Source organism: Doryrhamphus excisus, linkage group LG5 (assembly GCF_037039965.1).
Source record: "Doryrhamphus excisus strain RoL-2023G ecotype Guam linkage group LG5, RoL_Dexc_Guam_v1.1, whole genome shotgun sequence".
NCBI classification, from domain to species: domain Eukaryota; kingdom Metazoa; phylum Chordata; class Actinopteri; order Syngnathiformes; family Syngnathidae; genus Doryrhamphus; species Doryrhamphus excisus.
In genome coordinates this window covers 2,325,489-2,337,803 of record NC_136361.1, presented here as the reverse complement: position 1 = coordinate 2,337,803, position 12,315 = coordinate 2,325,489, and the positions used below count along the sequence as shown (strand labels likewise).

General features: G+C 45.7%; 1 protein-coding gene across 1 annotated transcript in view; it reads left to right on the top strand.

Annotated features, from left to right (window-relative positions):
- Positions 1-9,397, top strand: part of stau2 (staufen double-stranded RNA binding protein 2) — a 59,388-nt gene extending 49,991 nt beyond the window's left edge. Inside the window, exons 14-15 of the mRNA XM_058059775.2 lie at positions 8,546-8,611; positions 9,203-9,397. Coding sequence (XP_057915758.2) covers positions 8,546-8,611; positions 9,203-9,238 — 102 coding nt within the window. The 3' untranslated portion in view covers positions 9,239-9,397. The remainder of the gene's footprint in view (positions 1-8,545; positions 8,612-9,202) is intronic.
- The last annotated feature ends 2,918 nt before the right edge of the window (positions 9,398-12,315 follow it).

Sequence of the window (12,315 nt, the reverse complement as noted above, 5' to 3'; positions counted from 1 at the left end):
AAGGCCACGTATGATTTTAGCGGCTCCATCTTTGTCTGGTTAGCGCCATGCGTTTGTCCCAAAGCGTATACCTGCCAACGCACGGCGGAATTTATTGTTTTCACTAAACATGCTCGATACATAATCCGTCTCTGCGGCGCGCAGTGCCAGTTGCTATAGGAACGTGGAAGGCTTTTCACAACACTTCAGGCGCTCCCTTTAGTGGGTCCAGCCGACCCCCGTCGCACAACAAGTTGCCTTTCATGGGCTCCGAATAGAAGATGCAGCGGCGGCATCGAGCACGCGGCATAATGAGAAACAGTCATATAGGAAATGATAAAACACCACAACGGGCTTTACGGGCGTGTCCCTTGTGTGTACGAGGCGATTCAACGTCAACAGAAAAAGGATGCAGCGACAGGAAGAGGAAGAGGGTGTAAAACGCCGACTGGCCGCGCGTCCTCTCTTGTTACCGGATGTCCTTGTCTAGCAGACATCCACTCTCGCTGCTGTCCCTGACATGGGAAATCCAACGGTGGGGGGGGTTATTGCATGCAGATGGCAGTAAAACACTTAGCTCCCTCTCACCTTACCCCGATCCCAACTCTTCCACAAACGCCATTCCCAAGGTGCCCCTTTTCCACACCTGTAAGGCTCCCCTGTTAAATCTTGTCACCCGTTTTTGTCGAGGGGGGGGCAGATTTTCCGCACCCGCCAAGGCAGTCTAGGACGGGGGCCACACGCTGAAAGATGCAAGGATCTTTAAGAAGTTATACTGTATATATTGCAGGAAATAATTTGTGATATTTTTGTCCGATTTGAGAGTCGATCCCATGTAAATAAACACAATGCAAAAAGGAAGAGGGAGCGTCTCGGCAAAGAGGAGCTTGATAATGAAGTGGGATGCCCCTTGGGACCGATCAGTATCACTCTGCCGATAAAAGGACGTGTCTGAAGGCTGGCCATTCTTCCCACAGCGTTCCCTTTGTCCCCAAGGGCAATTGGAGTCGCCATAGTTGTGGATTCATCTCCCTGCCGGAGATGGCATGATGATCCGTGCAAGTGGACATGATGGGATGTTTGGAATATTATCCTGGTCTGATTACTCGCTGAATCACCCCAGCAAGCTTGGGATTAATCATCTAAGAAAATAATTTTCCCGGAGCGCCGTTTCCTTCCCCACGAAGCATGGCGTTCCCGGTCTGTTATCAGGAAGGCTGTATCTGGGTATCATCCCAACGCTCGTCTGACAAGGCTCGTGTATGGTATGCGCTTCTCGCCCTCAGCCTTCGCCCATATGTTGTGAATTACGCCCTAGGAGGTGCCATGCTCGGCAGCTCCATGATGGGAGGGGAGGGGGGGGGGGTAAAGCAGGCCTCTCTGGCCCAAATGACGCATGACACGGCGCTTCGCCCCGGGCCCTTATTTATGGCTTCCCATGTCAGCGAAGGCTCGCTCCCCTGGGGAGCCTCACAGACCCGCTAGCCGGGGGCCGGCCTGCAAGCAGAAACGCACACGCCTCCATCCCCGTTTGGGAATTCTCATCACCGAAATGTGGCGGCGTCCACACATGACTGAGATGTATGCCGGAATCAAATACATTTCCTCATTGGGAAGTTTGTCCAGCTGTACCAAAGCCGCGGGTATTCCGCCGGAGCGAGGCGGCGCATGTGAAGGCCTTCCTTCAGAGGAATTAACGTCATGTCAGGCCGCGGCACACACTGCCTCTTTTATCAAAGCCTCTGATGTGGGAGAGGATGTGAAATCTTGAGAGAGAGTGCGGAAGCCATTTTTGGTGAGAGCCTCAGAGTACATTTTCTCTGTAGTTCCCGAAGAGTCCATGTACATATCACACCGTATTAACAAATAGATGCGTACTCTGGCAGCGCTTATGCACACACAGGTGTTCTCCATGAGGAAGTTCCCTGTGATCACGCTCCAGGGTCCAAATGTGGGCTGAGGCAACGCAAAGGAATTTGGAGGAAGCCGAAGCCAAAGCATGAGAAGAAGCTCAAGAAGCCGATGACAAAAGGCAAACTTGAGAAAGATGTGATGAAACGGGGGTGTCCGAAGTGAGGACCGACGGCCATTAGAAAGTTGAAATGGTTGGAAAATGCAGAAATAAAAACAGAGAAGTTAAAATTAGTTTAAATTTTACATGAATAAACCCGTAATATTATATTATTAGGGGGAAAAAACTAAATAAAGTTTGTCATTTTTGAAACTTTGTGTTGAGGAAGTTTAGCATGTTGGCCACACGGTCAGGAGATCTGGGTAGGAATGGCGACCTTGCCTCTCGCCCAAAGTCAGCTGGGATAGGCTCCAGCATGCCTTTTGTGACCCTAATGAGGATTGGATGTATGGATCTATGCAGTAGTGTCATTAGGCCTATTTTAGGGGGGCCTAAAATATGTTCTTAAGCCCCCCTAAATAGTTTATTTTTTTTTTATATTTTTTTTATATATTTTTTTTTTTTCAAATTTTATATAATAGGGCAAACTTGCTAATAAGCAAGCCAATAAGCAGGCTAAAACTAGCCTTCTAGTAGTAATAATCAGAAGAATAATGATGATAGTAATAATAATAATAAGCTAATTAATAATATAATAATGATTATTATTAGAACATTGAATCCCCCCTAAAATGTTCTTTAACCCCCCTAAATAATTGAATATTTTTTATAGATTTTTTTAAATTTTTTTATTTGCTTGACAAAATAAATTTCAGTAATAGTAATATATAGTAAATAAATCATAATAATAATAATAGGCTAATGAATAATATAATAATGATTATTATATCATTGATCATTGAGCGGTTTTGCAGTGTAGATTGTGTGTACTTGTGTACATTTAACAATTGAGTATCTCTACTAAATTTGTCCAAAAGTGGGAAAGTTATATCCCAGTTCTTGTTCCTTATTTGTTTTTTGGATTTTTTTTGAACATCTACTACATTCATTCATATCCTTTGCATCTCCAAGAGGCTAAAAAGAACCTAGTGACGCCCCTGGATGTATGAATACATGAATACTGTAGTTAAGGAAAAAGTTTGGACACCCCTCTGTGTGAAGGAATAATCAACATCAGACGATGATTTGACGAGAAGGGGACGGGGGCTCCCCCTCCTCCCTGGTATCTATTTCTTTGCGTTGGTGGGTGGGAGGGAGAGCACTGTCACGGTTTTATGTGGCCTTTTGGAAACAGAACAATATACCCAGCTTTAGAACTTCTCTCTCTCTCTCTCTCAAAAAAAAAGGCACTCATTTTCCAACGTTCCGACTCCTGCCTGTTTGAAATCCACTCTGGTCATTGTTTAGTCTAGCGGACATCCCTTAGATCATCCTCATCAGAAGCCGTCCTACGAGCTTTTCATGTTGCCCTTTCACGGTCCTCCCGCTTCCCTGCAGTAAATTATGCAACTCTTACTGCTGGTGGAAATAGAGTCGAATTCTCGTCCATCAGTGGTTTTTTTTTTTTTTTTAAGATTATCTGCATGTTTGCACCTGCAGAGTCGCTCCTTCTCCCACGTTGAACGACATGCATTCATAACTTCAAGGACGTCAGCCTCCATCTAAAACGGTATTGGTGAAAGTAGATTCTTAGGGAATAAAGCACCGTTTTTCAAAGAGCGGGTCAATGGGTTAAACCTCAAGCGAGATGAAAGCAGAAGCAGTATTGGCTGCTTCTGATAAGCCGGACCGGTCTAATATCTCACTTTTCTCTGAAGATTCAGAATAGGATGGAAGGAGACAAGGTGTCCCAGGATGATGCTTCCGTTCAGCATTCCCAACCTACTTCCCAGCACCCTTTCATCATCTTACTAAAATACGATACACTGTATTCCAAAAGTACAATCTGGACGGTTCAGATTCAAGCATGACTCTACTGCGGTGGTTGTTGGTTTGGTCCTGACTTCCGGAAAACAGATTCCGGTTGAGTTCCATTACTTTGAAGCACTGGAAAACCGAGCATCCAGAAATAAGGCATGTGACGTATGACAAATCATTTCTGTCATTCAAGATCCAAGATGCTAATTTACTCTGGAAATCCTATGCACTGGGCGGCACGGTGGTCTAGTGGCTAGCGCGCAGACCTCACAGATAGGAGACCAGGGTTAAATTCCACCCTCGGCCATCTCTGTGTGGAGTTTGCATGTTCTCCCCGTGCATGCGTGGGTTTTCTCCCTATACTCCGGTTTCCTCCCACATTCCAAAAACATGCTAGGTTAATTAGCGACTCCAAATTGTCCATAGGTATGAATGTGAGTGTGAATGGTTGTTTGTCTATATGTGCCCTGTGATTGGCTGGCGACCAGTCCAGGGTGTACCCCGCCTCTCGCAGCTGGGACAACTGGGATAGGCTCCAGCACCCCCTGTGACCCTTGTGAGGAAAAAGCGGTAGAAAATGAATGAATCCGATTGACGGAAAATTGAGAACCACTGTGTTCCAGTGTTCCTTATTTAATTAACTGGCTGTTTGCCGCCATCGAACAGGGTCTCCGACTCCAAATCGACCTGTAAAGCTCAGTGGAAGCATGGCAAGACGGAAAGGTTGATCATCATCTTTATTGTCTTGGAAACAGATGTATTCCCTTCTTTTCCATCCCTTTCCTGTCTCTGCATCCCAAATGTCCCGATCGCTTCGCTGGAACCCAGCGGTCCTGCAGCGAGAGCCGACACAGGAGTCCCATTTGTCTGGGTCAGTGTGATCTAACAATCCATTAGATCCATCAGGCCGACGCATCGCACTCCTGGGAGACCGGGCTTTTGTTTGGCTAAGCCGTTGATGGAATCAAAGCCTCTGTTGGGGAAGCCATTAACGGAGCAACAGGCCCAGAAAAATGAGCCGCCCCTGTCAGTCCGCATCAGGAGCTCGGCTGCAGTTGCGGCTCATCCTCAGACGATCGGCGTCCCGTTTGACTGCTGCTCGCCGAGCCTTTGAACTCGGCGCTGTGAGATAGATGGATGAATGAGCCAATGTGTGAGGCAGGCGCGGGGTGAGCGCCGGTTTATCTGAAGTCGGGGTGAGGAAAGAGGAGGTGAAGAGGGACTAATGAGGATGACTTCAGTATTTAAAGCTTTGTGCTGGTGGGCAAGTTGAAATACCGAGGACGCCTACCGAGTGATCCTTTACTCTTCTTTCAAAGTATTCCAGAAAATACACTAGTGTTTTTCTTTCTTGTTACCATAAATCATATTGAGCGTGTCCTTGTTGAATGTTGACTACTAGGGGTGTCACAAGATCCCGCAAGATTAAAACATACAAAGATTTCTCATTCAAGGGGACGATTAAAAAATAATGAGCTGACCATGTGTAATACATGCAGGAAGGGGGTTCACTCTGTGCATTGGTTCCACAGAACAACGGCATGAACAGAGCGAGCCCTTTTGTCACATTCATTCATTCATTTTCTACCGCTTATCCTCACGAGGGTCGCGGGGGTGCTGGAGCCTATCCCAGCTGGTGGGGTACACCCTGGACTGGTGGCCAGCCAATCACAGGGCACATATAGACAAACAACCATTCACACTCACATTCATACCTATGGACAATTTGGAGTCGCTAATTAACCTAGCATGTTTTTGGAATGTGGGAGAAAACCCACACATGCACGGGGGGAACACGCAAACTCCACACAGAGATGCCCGAGCGTGGAATCGAACTTGGGTCTTCTAGCTGTGAGACCTGTGCGCTAACCACTTATCCCACATTCCAAAAACATGCTAGGTTAATTATTCATTCATTCATTTATTCATTTTCTGCCACTTTTTCCTCACGAGGTTCGCGGGGGTGCTGGAGCCTATCCCAGCTGTCTTCAGGCGAGAGGCGGGGTACACCCTGGACTAGTCCACTATACAATCATTCATTCATTTTCTACACAAAATAATTTTTAGACAAAATAAGAAGCCAAAAAGTTACCACTTCCACACAAAATAGGAGGAGAACTCATTCATTCATTTTTTACCACATTTCCTCACAAGGGTTACAGGGGGTGTTGGAGCCTATCCCAGCTGTCTTCAGGCGAGACAGGCGGGGTACACCCTGGACTGGTGGCCAGCCAATCACAGGGCACATATAGACAAACAACCATTCACACTCACATTCATACCTATGGACAATTTGGAGTCGCTAATTAACCTAGCATGTTTTTGGAATGTGGGAGGAAACCGGAGTACCCGGAGAAAACCCACGCATGCACGGAGGGAGAACATGCAAACTCCACACAGAGATGGCCGAGGGTGGAATTGAACCCCGCACTAGAGGGCTCCCCCTGCATTGTCCCGACAATAGGACATTATTTTCTTCCCTGGAGATTTACTCTGACTTGGGATCAGTCATCAGGAAAACGCAGCGCCACCACGACGGTATCACATCCTCAGACTAAACATGCCGCGTCACTGTTGATGCATCAGTCCAATGGCGGCTTCTGACGAGGGCCCGCCTTATCTCACTGGAACAATAACGCTTTCATTGGCCGCCATTCCCACAGATAGGACCCAGTGTTTGTCCTGGGCTGTGTGGGGCTTCTGGGCCGTAGACTGGCTGCCTGGGCCCTTACGCCTGCCTGTCGTATATCAGCAGCTCAGCCACCGTCAAGACTCTGATTTATGGCTGTTTTATCTCCACCCCCCCCCCCTCGCCCCCGCCCCTCCCAAAACAGATGGGCCTCAGCTATTTACCTAAGCAGAGAATTGTCCCTAAAAGCCATTGAATAAATACAACACACAGGAAGATATTTTTGATGGCTTTGGATTACTTGCTTGATTAATGATTGGCGCATCCGGTCGTTGTTGTGTTGGAGGGGGGGGGGGGCGCTTAATGTCTTGTTTGGCTCTGATAAATGTGGACATTCCGGATTATAGCATTGCAGAGCATCCAAACGTGTTCTGTTCTCTTGTTCGGCTTCTGGAAGCAGTCTTAGGTGGAACCCCAACAGTACAAACCCTCAGACCGGTCCTGCTGTGATGTTACGGAGCGTTGCAGATTTTTTTCATCAGTTTAATGGATTAAAGCCAGATTTTGACCTTTGCTTCCTGCAGTCGTAAACTATCATTCCTGCTTTATGTTTCTCATAATCTGACGTTTCTGAACTTTTTTTTTTTTTTTTGCGCTCACATATAATAGGTATTCTCCTCCCTTGTTTATTGCATTCCTTAGACCCACATTGGTGCTGCATGCATGTTGAGCATATTTCTTTCATAAAGATGTGCAGAAATACGTCTCCTTATGTGGAAGCGAACGTTTTGTCGGCACCGCCGGTTACCTCGCATTACAGCTCCGACTGATGTAGGTGGTCCGTGACTCATCCGTTTGTCAAAGCTCACTCATCCGTGGCGCACAACCGCTAATTCCTTATCTCCATTCTCATCAAAACGGTGATGAGTATAAACGAGACGAGCTGTGCCGTCGCTCCAGATGTATGGAAACCCATCACCTGGAGTTTGTGTTCATTTTAAGAAAACTTGGATGGAATTTACGAGGGAAAACATGTTCAATCAGCCGTTTCCTCGTCCAAAAAGCGACGTGTATAGTATAGCGAGATTTGATGAACTAAAGCAATTTCTAAAGAAATACTGGGAATACTGAAAAACTGAAATGTAGAGTGAATGATGTTGGGAGACGGCCACAATATGCAATCAAAATATATGTTTTTTTTTTGCTTCAAGTTGGACTTTTGTCTCCTGTTATGTCGGCAAAGAACATGCACTTCCATGCCCAGACCTGGTGGTGTCAGATATATTCCCGAACTGCATCCTCCCAAGTTAGGAAGTTGGGAAAACGCGAGCTCATCTGGACCTTTTGATTCCAACAGAGCAAAGGGGGTGCGTGTTGGGGGGGGGGGGGTGTCAAGACCGAACCTGGATAGCATCAGATGGGCCCCGTTTGTCTCGGCACACTTAAAGAGCCTGTTTCTCCAAGTGGCCCTCAAGTGGTTTCAATTAGCGGTTCAGCTCAGCGGCCGCCCATTAGGGCGCTCACTGTCGGTCCCAAAGTAGATACGCCGGTCTCGATCCAAAAGTCATTTACATCAAACTAAAAACACACACGGTTGCTACCGATGTTGCGTGTCAAAGTAGGTGGAACAGTGCGATAAAATATGAAAAAATATGCATATACAATTTTATTCATAGGACTTCTTGTATTATATTTTGGTGAGTAGCTGTCTCGAGGTAAGTAAATAAAATGTTTGGTTTTTTTTTGTACTAGGTCACTGTATGACCTGCTTGAATTCTTCTACTTCATGCTACTCTGAAGCCGCTGCTGCTGCTGTCACAAATACAGACGTCACTCAGTCATACCGACTGGGCAGCAATGTAAAGCAGTGTAAATGTTAAGCCAATAGCGCTACACAAACAGTGAGAGCAGAGGAGCCAAAGACAGCAGAGAGTGAAGGGAAAGTGTCCTGCTGGCATTGTCTTTCCCAGAGTTAAGTGTTATTTGAAAAGCAGCTGAAGGGTGACACTCACGCTCCTCCCACTCTAGCGCGCTCTTCCTCCCTGCGCACTCACTTGACCATCTGTTCCCCTCTCTCTCTCTCTCTCTCTCTATCTCCCCCGTCTCAGGCTGCTCTAAGTGCCTTGAAACAGCTGTCGGAGCAAGGACTGGACCCGGTGGACAGCCCTGTCAAGGTACGGCGCATCACGGTCTCACTCAGTTAGAGCCGCTGCAGCGAGGTGTCGGCGTTCCGGCCCTCCCAGCAAATCAACAGTCGCCACACACAGTCACATAATCTCACTCCATCATTCCCAAACTCCTCCACGGTGAGCATGCTCGGAAAGGAAACCAGGAAGAAGCCAAGGAGGAAATCCCTGCCCATCATTTCTAGAATATTTTCCGAGTAGGTGTGGAAAAAAAAAAAAATCGGGCATGGCTGTTATCAAATAGCAGAGGAAAGGAAGGAGGAGAGGAAAGACCGCTAGATTTACGTCACCATTGTGGAAGAAAGGGAAAATATGTCTTTGAGGCTGAGCTGCTCATCACTCATCTCTCACCCGTTCTGTCACTCACTGACCTTCTCACATGCTTCCTAAAATGCATCTTTCTTTATTTCTATTGACAAATGTGGTGGTTGTCATCAATAACTGGCAGGAAGAGAGATTGAAGAAAGTTATTTTAAGCTTTTTTTTTTTTTTAATGACCACTGTGAGGAGCAATTGAGCTCTTTGGTTCCCCCTTTCATGCTTTCTTGACCCTGACCGCATTTTGCTTTGTGTTTGCAGAGCACAGAGGCCTGCGGGAGGGAAGACGGACACTAAACAGACTAACTCAGGCACCACCACCACTCAGGTCTGCACGGATTCAAAGGCTGTCGTCCAGGAGCTGACATCCCCGAACCCCCTTTTCTCTCTCTCTCTCTCTCTCGGGCACACCTCCCCTCTAATCGTCCCCTTGCCTGAGCCCAAAATGTAACTAAACCCTTACCTTTTCCCCCACGATGGCCACTGTCTCCTGCATAACCTGTAACATGCAATAGGGTGGATGTGCACCGTAAGACAAAAAAACATTACCTGAAGTCTATGTGAAGACAACACTATCTCCACACATTAGTGATGAGTTCAGTCTCGGTTTATAGAGGAATCAAAAAAAAAAAAATTAAAAAAGCGAGATGCATGGTACTGTATGAAATGAGGGGTGATCGATCATTCCCTCCGGATCAATATTTGTCGGTATGGTTAAAAGAAATATGTACATCATGCCATTGAAATACAATTTTAGAGGAGGGAGCCAACTTGTAGCTTCTTTGTTTTGATGGGGATTACTTTTCTTTTATTCTGTTATTTTATGGATCTAACAATGCTTGAGTACTGTATTTAAAATTAACCAATGCCAGTGCTGTGAAAGTTCTAGTTGTTGTCTTCATATATAGTCACCCAGCTTACCTTGTATGCTGACTTACCAGAAAAAAAAGAGTTCATCTATATCTATATGGATGTGTATGAATTTATTCCCAAAATTAACACACAATAAACTGTTTTTTTCATGTGGACAAAAGGAGAAAGGTGGTGTTAGCAAGGTTGGACTGTCCCGTTTGAACGTGTCCTCGCGCTGGAAGACGGTGGACCGACGGTGGCGGCGAGGCACGGTGCCACAGGCCGCCGGTCACATCTACGCCCATTGTGTGTGTCGTGTACTATTGACCCGTCGCGGCATCAACTGGGTGCTTTTAATGCCTGCTTTGGATCTCTTGTTCTCTCCCAGGGCCGCATTGAAGATGGCGTCCGTTTGTGTGAAAGATGCAGTAAAAACACCTCAGTTCATGTGAAAAAAAAATCTGTCTCTATTTTTTTTTCTGCCTCTCAGTGGATGTGCGTCATGCAAGTGTGAAAAGGAGTGACACTGCCCTCCAGAAGTATTGGAACAGTGCAACATGTGATTGAAAATAGGTCATACCCGAATTTTTGAGGCTCATCTTTGTACTTTTTGGCAAATTCCAAGCTGGAAATAACAGGCTAAATGTTGTTTTCTGGTGTTGTTCACTCAACGGCAAAAAAAAGGAATTGAACATCCTGTTTCAATACTTTTCAAGGGCACTGCAAGTATACCGTTGAGCCAGTTTCATCTCATGGGGTTTTTCAGGACATCTAAAGTTAAATATTTTGATGGAGTGATGTCTGTGACGTACATAATTTGTTTTCCAAATTTCTGTTCAATTAAAAACATCTGAATTTTAGCAGAATCTGTACTGGACAAAGTTAAATACAAAGGTACTAAATAATGCACATCTAATCCATTTTCATGTTTAGGGTTAGGTTAGGGTGAGCTGTGTCACGAAAGCAGCCAATAGAAAACGTGATTCCGCCTCCAAATTTCACATTGACCAATGGCTGTATCTGCAATTCACCCGGAAAAATGCAACTACAGGAAGTTACACTTAATTGGTCTAAAATAGGGATCATTGCTTTGTTTCTGGTGGGAATCATTTCAGTGTGACCCCAAACAATGCACTAGCATAAAAATTCTTACGAACGTTGTGAAGAGGAAAACCGCAAAGGTAAGACCAGACTTTTGGCTTCATGTTTAGTAATTTTAATATTTTTTCATTTTAGTATTTAGTAATTATTTTAGTAATTTTTAGCGAAAATGTAGCCGGAGAGGCTAATATTAACTTCAAGCTAGGCGAAGTTTGTGTTCATGGATTTATGCTGGTCTGTCTTTGTTGGCTTTATTATGATTGACGTGTGAATTTTCATAATTAAATTTGCTGGCGTTTTAGCTAACGTTCCTAGCATTACGTAAATGTACTGCAGGTGGAGCGTGACGCTGACTATTATGATTATGGTTTCCCCCGGTTCCGGGGTATTTCGAGTTCTGGAGGATACGTTGATAATGATGTAATGTAATCCATCCCACTGTCTCACAGGTGTAAAAAGAGGTTAACCCCGCTAAAATATGAAACGAAACAAACACATAGATGTGGTATTAGACCTGTGTGTAATGGGACGGGTGTTGAGTTTAACAGCTGACAAACAACCTTTTGTGTTGAAAGTAATTGTTGCGCCTTGACAAGTATCCGATTGCTAGATGCTGTGTCACACTTTGCTAGGTTCTGTGGAAAATGCACAGGTAAATAAATGCCGGATCTACTCTTACCAGCTATTTTGCTGGATCTCTGTATGAAAGTGTTCTAAGGGTCTTCTTTATCTTTGAAGTGATGGTGCGGAATGGAACAAGGTCAGCATCGCCATCACCTGCGCTCCCACCACCTGTGCTCCAGCCTCACGCCGCTCCTTCCTGTTGGCCAGATGAATGTGCAAAAGGATTGACTGATGGACTCAGCTGGCAGCTACATCTGCTGACCATTGAGGAGCGCCAAGGCCGTTCACACACATTAGTGGCACATCTCTATTCCAGAAGCTTGTCCACGCCGGCGGCCACGTTAAGGCCTCAGATGAATTGCTGGGCTCGTAGCAGCCAATATGGGAAGTGAACCTCCACGCCCGAAATAGAAGAAAATCAATGCGGCTGTGGAGAAAGTCCGTGCCGTGCAATAGCAAATGCCGGCCTCATCGATTTTTCCCACTGAATTATGTGCCATCGACCCTCCTGAAGGCCTCTTAATTAGCGCTCCGTTAGCAGGAGGATAAAGGAGTGAGGGCAGTCTGAAACGTGTCATGATTCCGCTATTGTGTGGACCAAAGCAGACTCTGTTTCTCTCATTACAGCTCATCCGCCTCCCATGTCCACCACGCCGCAGGAGAACCCATGTGACGCAAGTCTGAAGGTTCTCCATTCTCTGTCAGGTACATCCATGTTTACTTTTCTTCATGACAACATGAATAGAATAGAAAGGTTTTTAAAAAGAAAATCTATGAGAATGAAATCTTTTTTTATA